At 39.4% G+C, this 15922-nt stretch overlaps 1 protein-coding gene across 4 annotated transcripts in view; it reads right to left on the bottom strand.

Annotated features, from left to right (window-relative positions):
* Positions 1 to 15922, bottom strand: part of Wdr26 (WD repeat domain 26) — a 46821-nt gene that overhangs the window by 12552 nt on the left and 18347 nt on the right. For all 4 annotated transcript variants that reach the window (XM_005348947.2, XM_026779666.1, XM_005348946.3 and 1 more), the window contains exons 7-9: positions 13141 to 13279; positions 4450 to 4590; positions 1294 to 1413 (exon numbers count right to left, since the gene is read on the bottom strand). In XM_005348947.2, the coding sequence (XP_005349004.1) occupies positions 1294 to 1413; positions 4450 to 4590; positions 13141 to 13279 (400 nt within the window). The remainder of the gene's footprint in view (positions 1 to 1293; positions 1414 to 4449; positions 4591 to 13140; positions 13280 to 15922) is intronic.

The raw sequence follows: 15922 nt of genomic DNA, 5'->3' as shown, positions 1-15922 counted from the left end.
AGTGCTGGGATTAAAGGCATGTGCCACCATCGCCCGGCCCATCACTTTTTTCAAAAAGGGTTTATTTTTTAAAATTAAGTGTGCCTGTGTGAGGTGCACATGTGTATAGCTACCCACAGAAGCCAGAAAGGGGGGGCATTGGATCCTCTGACAGCAGCAAGAGTGGTTGTAAACCACTCAACATGAGCGCTGAAAACCCAACTTGACTCCTGTAAGAGCACTGCATGCTCAGCAGCTGAGCCATCTCTTCAGCCGCAACACTGATTACTTCTATTCCTCAGATACTTTGGCTTGGGCGATTCATGAAACTCAACCTTCTTGTGGGTTTGCTGTGTTCCAATCACAAAGCCTAGGAGGACCTTGGACTTATGATCCTATTGTTTCTACCTCCCAAGTGCAAAAATTAGTGTGTGTCACCATGCCCCGTTTGTGATGAGCTACATCCTCAACTCTACAGCACTGTTAACTGTTTCTGGAGACAGTGGTCTCACTTTCCAGTCCAGGCTGGTCTCTAACCCACTAGAACCCAGGCTACTTATTTTTTTCATTTTTCTTTTGGTTTTTCGAGACAGAGTTTCTATGTAGCTTTGGAGCCTGTCCTGAAACTTGCTCTGCAGACTAGGCTGGCCTTGAACTCACAGAGATACGCCTGTCTGGCCTCCCAAGTGCTGGGATTAAAGGCGTGTGACAATACTGCCCAGCTCCCAGGATACTTGTTAACTCTTGACAATATTCCCACCTCAGCTTCTCATACCATGCTTGGCTAGCACCGTTTTTCTTACAAAGGCCTAACCTCACTCAAAAGTAATTGCTGAATTTTTCAGTCCTATAAATTAGTACATTTTTTTTTTCTGACACAGTCTCACTATAAAGTCCTGGTTGGCCAAAAACTCAAGAGATCTACCTGCCACTGCCTCCCAAGTGCTATGACAACAGCCACCATGCCCAGGTAATTTTACACTTTTTATGAGTACCAGAAATGGTTTTAAAAGTAGAGAGAAGTAATAAAAATTCTACTAAATACTCATAAGAGGATGGTAAGTAGGTTTTCATATTCTATGTGTCAAGTGAACCTTCATTTTATTTAATCTTTTTGTTTTTGTTTTTTGAGATGGGTCTTATTATGTAACCTTGGCTAGCCTGTAGAACTTAAGAGATCTGCCTGCCTCTACTATGTAATCTAAAGTATGTCCCATCATGCCCAGCAACTGTAAATTTTAAAAATCATTAAGCAAACAGTTCAATTGACTTTTAAAATAGGCATACCCTAGTGAGGAGGCACTCAATACTTACACACTGATAGAACTGCCCGCGCTGACCTCCAGTCACAAAGCGTTTCCCATCTGGATTCCAGGCTACACTGGTCAAACTGTCTTCATGAGATTGGCTCATTTTTGTTCTTAATTCTCCCGTCTATAAGGAAATAAAACTGTGGATAAGATACTCAAGATGTCTAAGGGGTATATGCAAAGAAAGAAAACTTGAAAGGAAAGGAGGGGAAGAAGAGGAAGGAAAAAGAAAGGGGTAAGGATTCTTAGAAGGGAGCCAGAAGAATGGAAGGTGACTGGGTATATTGCTAAGGTACCAGTCCTATTCAGAAAGACGGCTATTTTAAATGGCCTCACCAAAAAATAAGACTAAAACACTCAAATAAAAAAATTAAAAGTTCAGATGCAATAAGCTTTAATAATCTTCTCATCTTAAAAGAATTAAACATGCCGGGTGGTAGTGGCACATGCCTTTAATCCCAGCACTTGGGAGGCAGAGGCAGGCAGATCTCTGAGAGTTCGAGACCAGCCTGGTCTACAAGAGCTAGTTCTGGGACCAGCACCAAAGCTACAGAGAAACCCTGTCTCGAACCCCCCGCCCCAAAAAAAGAATTAAACATGTAATTTTCCACAATCAGGACAATGAAAAGCCCAAAGCCACAAAGCTAATTCTTCTGAGCGTCTCAGTCCAAAATTCTTTATGAATTTTATCCTAAAGTTAATGCAATTAATAATTCTCTAAGAACACAATTAATAGGTAGTAAGACTATGCCCTCAAAACCACAAAGGGCAATTATAATTTTGATAAACATCATACTCAAATGCTCATAATAATGCAGGGAAAATGGAAAAAACTTTTTTCTAATATGTACTTTTACTTCAATTAAAAGCAGAGCACAGAAATAATCTCTGTACTGTTTAGCAGAATTCTACAGTGCTTCCAACTCATCAAGCTTGTTTAGTGCTGAAACCTCAGTCATCCTCCTGTTACACGTTCTAAGTTATTCAACTTAGGTGACATGACACATACCATTTAATCTAGTCTTGTTCCGTTTTGTTGAGGGATTAGAAACAGGATCTGAGAGGTAAAGCTGCCCTTGGTATAAAAAAAGTACATGGGCATAATTTTCCTGTGAGAAATGGGTAATCAAAAGTAAAAATCAAAGAGTGAAAACAAAGGGTATAATTAGGAACCTGGGGCCAAGTGAAAAAGACACAAGAGGCACAAAATAGAAAGCTAGATGTCTCCCTTACGTGAGAGGAACAAAAAACAATTCAACATCTAAACCCTTCCCCAAACTCTTCACTAAGTCTCAGCTATTTAATTACCGTTTTAGTCAATTCACCTGTACAGCTAAAAGTTTAAATGCAAATACAAAAAGCACCCAAATTGGGTGTTTACTTTTAACAAATATGTTAACACAGTAAGTTCTGAGGCAGCAATGTTTTTCTTCTATTTTGCACAGAACTGTGAGTATGAGGTCATTAGATTAGAAATCTATCTGAATTTCAACAGAAATAGCTTTTGGACTTCTTAAAAGACAACCCTACTAGAAAAGGCCTCAACTTATCAAGTAGTGCATAATGGCAGTTAAACATAAACATGATTTAACACCCAGGAACAAAAATCTGACTCAAGACCACACAAGTATTAGTTACTGTGTCTCTAGTAAGGTTGTATATGCTTAGGAGGAAGAAAAAGAAGCTTTAATAGAAAAAAAGAAGAAAAAAGTCTTTTAGATCAGATTCACTTTAATCTATATTTTATTCCTATTTAATTCCATGCTTTGCCATTTTCCTAAACCCAGTTACAAATACAACAGTGGTTAATCGCTAGTTTGATAATAAAAGACATTTTTGGAACAAAATGAGATGTGGGTTAGGTATGAAAAAAAAATAAGGGCTGGAGAGATGGCTCAGCAGTTGAGAGAGCTTATTGCTCTTCCAGAGGATCAGGATTTGATTCTTAGCACCCTCATCGTGATTCCCTACCATCAATCTGATGCCTTCTCCAACCTCACAGGCACCAGTCACACAAGTAATGCACATACATTCATGCAAGCAAAACATTTACACACATAAAATAATGTCATGAAGGATAATGTTATTTTTGAGGATACATACTTGAATATTTAAGAATTAAACATGTCTGTAATTTACATTCAAATACTTTGGCTCTGATGTTTAAGTGTTTCTGTGTATTTATGTTCATTGTGTACACAAATATCACAAACATAACAACAACTATCAAATCCAGAGTGGTGGGCATATATGACCCACCATTTCCTTTCTCTGCTTTTGGGAAACATACTGGTCTCTAACTTGCTACGTAGCTGAGGATGACTTTGAACTCTCAATCCCCCACCTTTCTCTCAAATAACAGGGTCACAGGCAAGTAATATTACACGCAGCTATACCATTTCTCAACTTTTCTGATTCCCAAGCTGGACCACTCACTCTATAGGTCAACCGGGACTCACCTTACCTTGGTATTTCCTGCCTTAGCCTCCTAATAGATGAAGGATTATAGGTTTGAGACACTATGTTTGGCTTCACCATTTCTCTCTTTTTTTTTCTTTTTTAAGATTTTTATTTCCCAGAGCTGGAGTTATAGGTGTTTGTATGGTGCTTGATTTTGGTGTTGGGAACCAAACTCTGGTCTCCTGAAAGAGCAGTATGTGCTCTTAACCACTGAGCTATCCCTTCAGCCTCTCAAATTTTCAACATTTGAAATTTCTCTTCAAAAGTTAGGGCAAAGCCAAGCATGGTGGTACATGCCTTTTTGGTCCCAGCACTCTGTGAGTTCAAGACCAGCATTGTCTACAAAGCAAGTAAATTTATAAACAGCTGAGTTCTAAACATCTGAAGCACTATAACTTACATGAGACATGTTATAGTAATTTAGCTTAAATGGTTCTGTTGTAAAAATATTTTTAATATCTAATACTGTTTTTTATTTTTCTTCCCCCTTTCTGAGACAAAGAGTTTCTCTGTGTAGCCCTGGTTGCCCTGGAATTTGCCTTGTTGACCACGTTGGTCTTGATCTCAGAGATCCACCTGCTCCTGCCTCCCAAGTGCTGAGATTAAAGCTGTGTGCCACCACTGCCTGGCTAAGAATAAAGTTTTAACAAATGTGTGTTAAGATTATGCTGGACTTAAACCAAGGATAGAACTTGCTCACTTGTACATTCCAAAGCCAAAGCTCAGAGCAGTCATCTGGTCCACAAGCAACAAGATAGTTGTCATCTGGACTCCATGCAATATAAGAAACACCATACGCATGTCCTTCTAATGTTTTAAGCAGCTTTAGCAGGTGTGTATCCTATAAAAAAAGAAAACAAAAAGACAACTTAGTTAACTAAAAGCTACCGGTTGCTAGCACAAGAATTTAAAGTATAAAGAGCTACACTGATAGTATTGTTTATTCTGTGAAATTTCTGTGTCAATACAGATTAACTAAGCTCAGGCAGCTTGCTTCATAGAGATTCGTTGACACCTATTAATTACCTACTATACAGAGCATATTATATACTAGATAGAAACATAAAACTGTCACAGGAATTGTCCTTAGGGAACCTGAAAGAAACTGAAAGTAGATGTGCACACCAAAAGTTATCTCAAATAACTTCATTCATTCCAAAGTCTCTATGCTTCATGCCTGACACAGTATTTATTTTCTCTATTTGGTTTCTACCGTTTTGAATATTAAGAATAAAATGGCAGACAGGTGGTGGTGGTACATGCCTTTAATCCCAGCACTTGGAAGGATGAGGCAGGTGGATCTCTGTGAGTTCGAGCCAATCTGGTCTACAAAGCGAGTTCCAGGACAGCTAGAACTGTTACATAGAGAAACTCTGTCTCAAACAAACAAAACAAACAAATAAAAGCAAAACAACAAAAAGCCCACTAAAAATATGTATGTGCTTTTCTGGACATGTTAATATTACTCTTAAATATATATATAGCAGAAGAATTCCTGGGCCATTTGCTGTCTAATATTATTTAAAAAACTGACTGTATAATATGTTTCCACTAACAAACCAATATCAATACTACTTACAGATATTCACCGAATGCTTATTAAGTCTTTTATAATATAATAGCAACACAATATTATTAAGAATGATCTATGCCAGGGAGCAAACTAAGTTTTAGTAACATTATAAAAATCTGTCTGGGCCGGGCGGTGGTGGCGCACGCCTGTAATCCCAGTACTTGGGAGGCAGAGGCAGGTGAATCTCTGTGAGTTCGAGGCCAGCCTGGTCTACAAAGGGAGTTCCAGGACAGGCTCCAAAAGCTACAGAGAAACCCTGTCTCGAAAAACCAAAAAAAAAAAAAAAAAAATCTGTCTGTGGGGCTGGAGAGATGGCTTAGCAGTTAAGAGCACTGGCTGTTCTTCCAGAGGCTCTGAGTTCAATTCCCAATAACCACATGGTGATTCACAACCATCAGTAATGAGATCTGGTGCCTTCTTCTGGCCTGAAGAATACATGCAGGCAAAACACTGTATATACGATAAATAAATTAAATCTATACAGGAAGAATTTTCATTTGGGCTTCCTGACTCAAAGGACTATGCTCCAAGGGCTACACTATATAGTGCAAATGTGTAAGAGACAAGACTGGAAGAGGTGACATGGTTACTTCACGCTAATGATTTGGTTTATCCAGAGGGAAACGTCAAGCCAGTCTAGGGAATATCTAATAAAATATTAAGTTTAGCAAGAGATGGGAACAACAATGCTGAAGATGAATCAGAAGGAAGACTCAAGAAACACGTAACAAGCAAAAAAAACCCACCTATCAGAACTAAAGAGATGCAATGAAGACACTTTAGAGATAAAAATGCAAGTTAAAATTCCAGCTAGCATGTACACTAGGTCCAATCCCCAGCACTTAGGGTGGGGTAGAGGACAAACTCCAGATTTTTGGTTTAAGTGAAAAGCAGAGAAATTTTGAAAAACCTAATTACCAGGCAGTGGGAGTGCGCGCCTTTAATCCTAGCACTCAGGGAGCAGAAGCAGGAGGATCTCTGTGAGTCTGAGGCCAGTCTGGTCTATAAAGCAAGTTCTAGGATAGTCAGGGCTGTTATACACAGAAACCCTGTCTTGAAAAACCAAAAATCTAATAATATGTTTTAGATATTCAACTAGAGATGTACTGACCATAACTTAAAAAGTCTTATTTATGTGTTTGTATGTGTGTAGGGTTGGGTATGTTCCTGCAGAGGCCTTGAGAGAGTAGGTCCCCTGGAGCTGGAGTCACGTGTAGTTTGGAGTGGCCGGAATGGCCTGGATATTAGGGCTGAGAGCAGAACCGAGGTCCTCTGGAGGAACAGGAAGTGTTCTTAAATACTGAGGAGCCTCTCTAGCCCCTTGAGCCTAAATTTAAGCCTGGGGGTAGATAAAGTTCACAAGCGATGACCTCTAAGAACCTATAAACAGGTCTTAAACTAGTCTGATAAAATTGAAACCTCCTGGCTTCAGAAACGTAACTATGGCTTGTTTATTATGCTATTTATTCATAGGACTAAAACCTTTTGACAGTACATTAACAATGCAACTACTGATTCCTCTTTGTTGAGTACCTGTATCAGATCAACAATAAAAGGTCAAAATGGCTTGCATATTTTATATCTTTTTTGACTAGCTTAACATTGCCAGAGAACAAAATTTTAACAAAACAATACTCCAGAAGAACACAAAGATTTTCTTCTAAATTGACAATAAATTCCGTTAGAAATACTTATCCAGAAAACTGATTGTCTGAACAAGACTGCTTTGTCCATACTGGAGAGCTTAGATATAGAAGACCATAAGTTAAAGGTCTGCTGGGCTACACAGCAAGATCCTGTCTCAAAAAACACTCCAGGAGGGTAGGGGGAAGAGAGACAGAAGAGGAAGGAAAAAAACCCAATTATTTTATATACCTCAATAAGAATGAACTCCATACATCATAAAGATACTGCTCTTCCACAGGACTCCTAACAGGTGTGTTGCTTTGGTTTATGCTGCATTTGAGTGACTGAAGCTGTGATTCTTTGCCTATCTAAAACACCTGACAGTCATAATAAAGAGATGAACGGCCAAGGCAGAAGCAAGGATAGGCAGGGCTGGCAGGCAGAGAGTATAAAAGGAGAGGAGGACATCTGGAGCCAGGCACCTACCTAGCCAGTCACAGAGTAAGAAGGAAAGAAAGGTATACAGAAAGAGAGAAAGAAAAGCCCAGAGGCAAAAGGTAATTGTGATAAGCTAAGAAAAGTTGGCAAGAAACAAGCCAAACTAACAAGCCTAACTAAGAATAAGCTTCCATGTGTGATTTATTTGGGAGCTGGATAGCGGGCTCCACAAAAATACAAGAGAGTAAAACAACACACAACAGACTTCATTTGATTCCCAGCACCAATAGGGCAACTCACAACTATCTAACTCTAGCTCCATGGAACTCAACGCCCTTTTCTGGTCTCCACAGGTACCAGGGGCATAGACACACACGCTGGGCAAAATACTCATATTAAAAACAACAGCAACGAAATCTTAAATTCTTTTTTTCTACACACTAATACCAGCATTGGGGAAGTAGAGCAAAAGATCATGAATTCTAATTCACCCTGGAATCCAGTTTAAACAAAACAAGTAGCAAAAATGGGCATTAAAAAAATACATATTCAAGCCGGGAGGTGGTGGCGTACCCCTTTGATCCCAGCACTCAGGAGGCAGAGACAGGAGATCTGTTAGTTCAGGGCCACTCTGGGTTACACAAGATTGAATCTGTCTAAAAGAGAGACACAGTTCACACAAAGGTGATCCCAGCACTTGAGATCACAGGTCTTTAACCCCAGAACTAGGGAGGTGGAGACAGGAGTGATGGGCAGAGAGAAATAAGGGAAGGAGTGCAGTCCAGTCTGAGATCTGCTGGAGACAGGTGCAGTCTGGAGAAGCAGTCTGAGGACAGGATCGCCCCTCCCCCTGGGTCTGACCATTTGTAGAGGTAAAAGAAGAACTCTTTAGTTGCTGGTCACTCTGCTTCTCTGATCTTCAGCATTAACTCCTATATCTGACTAGGGTTTGTTTTTTTTTTATTAAGACCAATTAGAATTTGTGTTACAAAGGACAACTAGGGCTTAAATAAAACTATTGTCTTTAGAAAGAAAGGAAGGAAGGAAGGAAGGAAGGAAGGAAGGAAGGAAGGAAGGAAGGAAGGACAAAGGGGAAAAAAGTGCAGTCAACTTTTCTTAAATAGTATTTGACATAACAAAAGCACCATTATGTCAAGAGTTCACCAGTCTCAGGGGACTTTTTTTTGTAGTACGGCCATCTGTAAAGTCATCCTTCTCATTTCAGATTAGGATCTAAATCTTAATTCTGCATTCCTAAGTTAATAGGGCCAAGAAAAAAATTCCTTTTACCAAAAAGAAAGAAAGAAAGAAAGAAAGAAAGAAAGAAAGAAAGAAAGAAAACAAGACAGACAGACAGACAGAAAGAAAACCCTATTATATTTTGCACACCCAGTATTCAAGAAAACCCATTCTGGAAACACTGACATCAAGTCTAAACCCCTCAGCAAGACATACAGAAGATCTGCTTCATTGGTTCACCTCCTGAACTTCCACTCTTCTCCCAGATGGTCTTAGGATATTCGGAATCAGTTTCACCTAAGCAGTTCTTTGATCTTTCACCTAAATTCTTTTCTTACTTTCCTTAGCTTTCTAGATGTAGCGAGATCTCTTCTGAGCTCCCACAGCGTCCATTATAGAATCATCAGGGTTTATTATCATATGCTTAGTTGCCTAGATTAAAAAAAATTAACACACAATAGGCATTTTATACTGGCTAAATAAAGTGGGAATCTCACCCACAACTCCTAGCAAAACAAACTTAACAAAACCCCTCAAAATTCAAAGGTCATGTGTACATCCCAGACTCTTTCTAGTGTAATTTGTGACTCTTTGCCATCACTAAAAATACGTCTATTTTATTTAACGAAGGGGTCAAGTCACACTCCTTTTCTACCATGTCTTTCTTGTGTTCCCATTTGTATGCTATACCATAGCGCTAATAATGTTCCTTTATGTCCTCATACTTCAACTGAAAAGAAATACAGTAACATTATTTAATTGCATCTCAATGTCCTTTCTAACCTGTACAATCCTTTGATGGGCTTCTTAACCTGACATCTACAAGAAAGGGTCCATGGATAGAAGAAGGGTCTTGGAACACAAATGATTAAAGGTCACTTATGATTGAAGACTGCTGCTCTACTGTGTACTCAGCTCATGTGTTTAAGAGAACAATGTTACCAGGCATGGTGCCCAGTGTTCCTGAGGCAGAGGCAGGAGGAGCTGAGTTTGATGCCAGCCAAGACTACATAGAGACCCCATCCAAAAACGAGACAGAGAGCCACGTAAATAATCAAACTTACTGGCCTCGCCATGGAATCGACTTTCACAGCCTAAGCTGACATTTTTTTAAAAAATATTTATTTATTTATTATGTATACAATATTCTGTCTGTGTGTGTGCCTGCAGGCCAGAAGAGGACACCAGACCTCATTACAGATGGTTGTGAGCCACCATGTGGTTGCTTGGAATTGAACTCAGGACCTTTGGAAGAGCAGGCAATGCTCTTAACCTCTGAGCCATCTCTCTAGCCCCCTAAGCTGACATTTTAAGTGGCAGTTTTTAGTTATGTACTTTTCCATACCCAGACCCAAAGTAACACCTGTGGACATATGCTACGATAATCATTTGCTGAAAATATGAAAGTGGTCTTATAAAATAAATATCTACCATAAATGTTGATTACAGCATACAGATATTATTGCTTGATAGCCTTTAATATTTGTGATGCTTTTGTTAGGGACAGAGTCACAAAACAGCATTAAAGCAAACAGATCAAGCCGGGCGGTGGTGGCGCACGCCTTTAATCCCAGCTCTCGGGAGGCAGAGACAGGTGGATCTCTGTGAGTTCGAGACCAGCCTGGTCTACAGAGCTAGTTCCAGGACAGGCTCCAAAACCCAAGAAAACAACAGAAAAAAAAAAAAAAAAAAAAAAAAAAAAAAAAAAGGCAAACAGATCAGACTCATACAGCAGACAGATGGGGGGAAGAGATAGGCAGAGAATTCAAATCTGGGCTCATTGTTGGTTAAATTACTCCAGAGAAGTGTTTATTATTTCTTTTCATTAATGGATGCTGTGGTAGTGGACTGAAAGAAAATGGTCCCCAAAGGGAAAGGCACTGGAAGGAGGTGTGGCCTTATTGGAGTAGTGTGTCACTATGGGGTGAGCCTGGAGGCCTCCTACGCTCAAGCTATGCCCAGTGTGGATAGAGATTCCTGCTGCCGCCTACAGATCAAGATGTAGAACTCTCAGCTACTTTTCCAGCACCATGTCTGTCTGCATGCTGCCATATCCCCCAACGAAGGTAATGAACTAAACCTGTGAACTGTAAGTCACCCCAATTAAATGTTTTCTTTTATAAGGGTTGCTGTAGTCACAGTGTCTCTTCACAGAAATAGAAACCCTGACTAATACAGAAGCCAATGAACTATCTGTGACTTAATCTATCACTAATGCATTTAATCTGATGCAACATACATAGAAATATTAGGTTTCTATAGAAATATTAACAAATATTTCTATAGAAACCTAATATTTCATAGAAATATTAACAATAGAGAAATTTCAAATACTCTTATTTCATATTGAAATTGTTGCAGATATCTTACAATTTATTTAAGTTTACTAATTCAGAATGCTGGTAATCATTATCTGTACTAAAATTATTTAGGGTTAATGAAGGAATATTATATACTGTACCTTTTTATTCTAGGTGGAGAGCCCACATTTCAATATAATTAGGTTCCTTAAATAATTAGTGCATAGTTTATAATTAAATCATATATGGAATTATATTTGTGTGTATATTTGTCACACAAACACCTGAGTCCCGCTATGTGTACTTAACAGTATTATTTTAAGATAACCAGTAAGCCTGTCAGATTGCTAACTAGGTATTAAGGCACAAAAAGGTAAGGGCTCTTTTTTTTTTTTTTAAGAAAATTATTTATTTTTATTTTGTGTGCATTGGTTTTTGCCTACACGTATGTCTATGAGAGGATGTTGGATCCTGGAGTGATAGACAGTTGTGAGCTGCCATGTGGGTGCTGGGAAGTGAATCTGGGTCCTCTGGAAGATCAGTCAGTGCTCCTATCTGCTGAAACATCTCTCCAGCCCCTAAAACCTCCTTCTTCATAGTGAAGAATGCTGTTCTTTCCTGTCGCCAGTTACAACATATCACAGGAAGGTATTCAAGAAGTACCTGTCTCAAATTTGTATTTCCCCTTCTATGGTGCCTTTAAATTATTTGCTATGTATGTTGTATGTGCATGATACTTGTATGTGGGCTGACATGCCATGGCCCATATATCAGGACAATTTTATGGAGTCATTACTTCCACCTTACGAAGGTCCCAGGGAACAAAATCAGGTCTCCAGACTGGCAAAGCATAAGCCTTCTTCAGCTGCTGAGCCATCATATTGGCTTCTAAGACTAATCTGTTGTTGTCTTACTCAAAATAAATTTGGGGCCAATATATTTATCCAAAGGCAAAAGCCTTGTTTTAGTCCTAAACCAAGTTTTATTTACTTTAGATCTTAGGTGAATGGCTCCTAAAACAAGTGTCCTTAACCTATTTGGATTCATGCTTTTTGACTAGTAGATAAATGTTCAATTGTTAAAAGAAATGAACATGCTTATTTCTACATATCTGTAGGTTACCTAGTGATAAAGACACTTATGATTAGAGAAAACTTAGTTCTTAAAATCCATATGCAATAATTTTCAAATATTAACATTGGGGAAAACCAGATTAAGACTCCACATGAGATCTGAAAATTATACTGGGGACTTTAACACTTCTACCCCAGTTTCCTCATCTCAACACAAGAAGTTTAGCACCTCAGAGTCTTTCAGAGGATGAAAGAATACACAATGACTTAGCACAATCTCTAGCATAAACCCTGAACAACTAGGGTAATATTAACCTACAAACATATATATGAACATATACATAAATATAAACACAAAGAGAAAAAATATATAGAAAAAAAGTGATCAACATAGACAGATATGATGATACATCTCTATCTGCCTAGTGTTCAGGAATACTGGCTGGGGCTGGAGAGTTCCACACCAGCCTGGGAAACTAAGTGAAAACTTGCCCCCAAAAATAAGTAAATAAAGCTGGGCGGTGGTGGCGCACGCCTTTAATCCGAGCACTCAGGAGGCAGAGGCAGGAGGATCTCTGTGAGTTCGAGGCCAGTCTGGTCTAGAAGAGCTAGTTCCAGGACAGGAACCAAAAAGCTACAGAGAAACCCTGTCTCAACCGCCACCCCCCCAAAAAAAAGTAAATAAATAAATAAATACAAATCAAGTGACAACACGACCAAAAAAGGCACTTGCCGAAGTCAACTACTTCTACATATGTATATTAAAAATAGGTAAGCGGTTGGGTGTGGTGGCACACACCTTTAGTCCTAGTACTCAGGAGGCAGAGGTAGGCAGATCTGTAGTTTATCTACACAGCAAGTTCCATGACAGCCAGAGCTACAGAGAAACCCTGTCCCGAAAAACAAAAACAAACAAGTGACCAGTGAGTTAAGATGCAAAAGTAAAATGACCTGGGTTTGACTGCTATTGTCTATATCATGGCTCACAACCATCTATAGAGCTCTGTATCAGAAGCACTCCAGTCCTGTGCAAGAGGCACACATATGATACACACACACTTACGCTGGCAACACACATAAAATAAATGTAAACAAATAAGTACCCCTTTTTGCGGTCTAAGAACTTATACAGGAATACATACCGGATCAACTTGCCATATGATAACTGTGGTGTCCTTTGATCCTGTTGCTAGTTTAGTGCCATCATTAGAGAATTTACAGAACCACACTTCATTACAATGCTCCGTGAGTATCTGCTGAGTGTAACAGGGGAATTGCCTCCTAAAACAAACAAATCCACACATAATTACACTTTCAAAGCATTTTCAGCAATATTGAGAAGGGCATTTAACAACCGGCAGAACTCCTTTTGGAGTTCTCAAGTATAAAATATAAATGAATGTATTTACAATTCTCAAGAATCAAATTTATTTTGGTATGCTGAAATACTATGATATCAGACACTTTTTGTTCAAGTCAACTTTAGTTAAAATCTGTAATATAGAATCTACTTCAACCTGAAGTTTACTTTTTGGCTGCCTTCTGAAAGTTACCAGGTCTGATTAAGACAATTTGTATAAGTAATTATTATTCAGGAATTATGTTTACCACTTTATAGATAAATGGCATTAGTTGGTTGTTCTACAAGGAGTAAGAAATAATGTAGCATCTTCAAGCATATAAATCAGTTAAGCTATTATTAAAAGCTTTGGTATGACAAAACGAAAATGGGGCCAGTAAGACAGCTCACAAGGTAAAAGTGCTTGTTGATCAGCAAACAATCCATCTTTAGAACCCACACAGCGCAGAGAACTGACTCCTGAAGTTGCCCTCTGCCTCCACATATGCGCTGTGAATCACATGCACACACTTATTAATAAATAATGAGAACTGGCAAGATGGCTCAATGGGTGAAAGTGCCTGCTGTCAAGTCTGATGACCTAAGTTCAATTCCGGGGACAAACATGACGATGGAAGGAGTAAAACAACTGCAAAGAATGTGTCATGAGCATTTTACCTACACGTGTGCATGTGCACCATATGTGTGCCTCATGTAGCATTACAGCCAAGAGAGGGTGGTAGACAGTTACGATCCACTATATGAGTGCTAGGAACCAAACTCAGGTTCTCTGCGAAAATACCAAGTGCTCTCTTAACCACTGGGCCATCTCTCCAGCCCTCCTACCCATTTTGACACTGGTTCTTACTATTGTAGCCCAGGCTTGCCTGAAACTCTGCATCTTCCTGCCCTGAGTCTTCCAAGTACTGGATTAATAAACAGGCAGGTATGATCTTGCTCAAGTCATACTTTTAAATTTATCTTCAAAAGTTCTTTTTAAGTTTACCTTCCAAAGACTTCTCTATTTTTCCCCAACAATAGTACTCAGAGCCCAGCAGAGTGAAATGAGCCTACAGTCCCAGCACTCATGGAGCTCCAGCAGGAAGACTGACTGAGTCCGAGAATTTGAGACCAGCATGGGCAACACAGCAAGATCCTGTCTCAAAAAACAAAACTAGTGTGCATCAGTATGCACACAAGGAAGAGTATATTATCAACTGGCCAGCCTGACAGGTGGCAGGCAATTAGCCTTAGCAGGTAATACTTGGCAACTTGGCGGATCTCTGTGAGTTCGAGACCAGCCTGGTCTACAGAGCTAGTTCCAGGACAGGCTCCAAAGCCACAGAGAAACCCTGTCTCGAAAAACCAAAAAAAAAAAACCAGTCTTTTATTTTTTTATGTATATGGGTATTTTGCCTGCATTTATGTCTGTGGATCTTGTGTGCAGTGTATTCACACAAGCCAGAAGAGGGAGCTGGAAACCTGGAAATGGAGTTATAAGCAGCTGCTAACCATGCGGGTGCTGGGAACCAAATCTGGGTCCTCATCAAGAACAACTACTCTTAACTGCTGAGCCATTACTCCAGCCTCCAGAATACTAATTCTTGAAACTAATTTGACAAGAGAAATTTTATCACCCCCATTTTTACAAGGCTCAAGAAGCCATTATCTTACCAGATTTTCACAAAACTAGCTGAACTAAAATTTGAACCTATAATTGACTGAATTATCTTTCCCAATGTCAACTTTAAACACTATTTTTTCAAACACTAATAAAATTGTAATAAAAATTCTTTTGCCTGAAGTTGATTTGATCATAGTAGAAAGATTCATTTAGATTAACAAATAACCTGTAAGTAAGAACTGATTCAAAATTACAGGGCATTAAGTCACTTAGCCTCTTGACAGCTGTCAGTCAATTTAAAATTATCATTTTACCTTGTGTTGTTTCCCTCTCCCTCCAAGATAAAGTTTCTTTGTGTAGCTCTGGAGCCTGTACTGGAACTAGCTCTTGTAGAACAGGCTGGCCTTGAACTCACAGAGATCCACCTGCCTCTGCATCCCCAGTGCTGTGATTTGTGATTAAAGGTGTGTGCCTCCACCCCCCAGCTATCATTTAATCTTTTACTAAGACTAATGGGGGCTGGAGAGATGGCTCGATGGTTAAGAGCACTTGCTGCTCCTGTAGAAGGTCTGAGTTTGGTTCCCAGCACCCATATAGCAGCTCACAGCTGTCTAACTCCAGCTCCAGGAGAGCCAGGCATCTCTTTAGGCTCTGTGGACAGCAGGCACACAAACAATGCACAAAGGCAGAACACTCATACACAGAAAATAAAATCTAGAGAGAAAATTAAAAATAAAGGCTACAGTAACCTGCAAATTTATTAACATCCTTTTCAGATAAATAAGTGATGGTTGATGGCCTTGCTTTCAAATAAATTCAAAACTTTAAATGGTATTAAAAAACCAGTACTGGGGCCGGGCGATGGTGGCGCACGCCTTTGATCCCAGCACTCGGGAGGCAGAGGCAGGTGGATCTCTGTGAGTTCGAGACCAGCCTGGTCTACAGAGCTAGTGCCAGGACA

This window comes from Microtus ochrogaster, chromosome 6 (assembly GCF_000317375.1).
Source record: "Microtus ochrogaster isolate Prairie Vole_2 chromosome 6, MicOch1.0, whole genome shotgun sequence".
Lineage (NCBI taxonomy): Eukaryota > Metazoa > Chordata > Mammalia > Rodentia > Cricetidae > Microtus > Microtus ochrogaster.
This window is presented reverse-complemented; position numbering and strand designations above follow the sequence as displayed.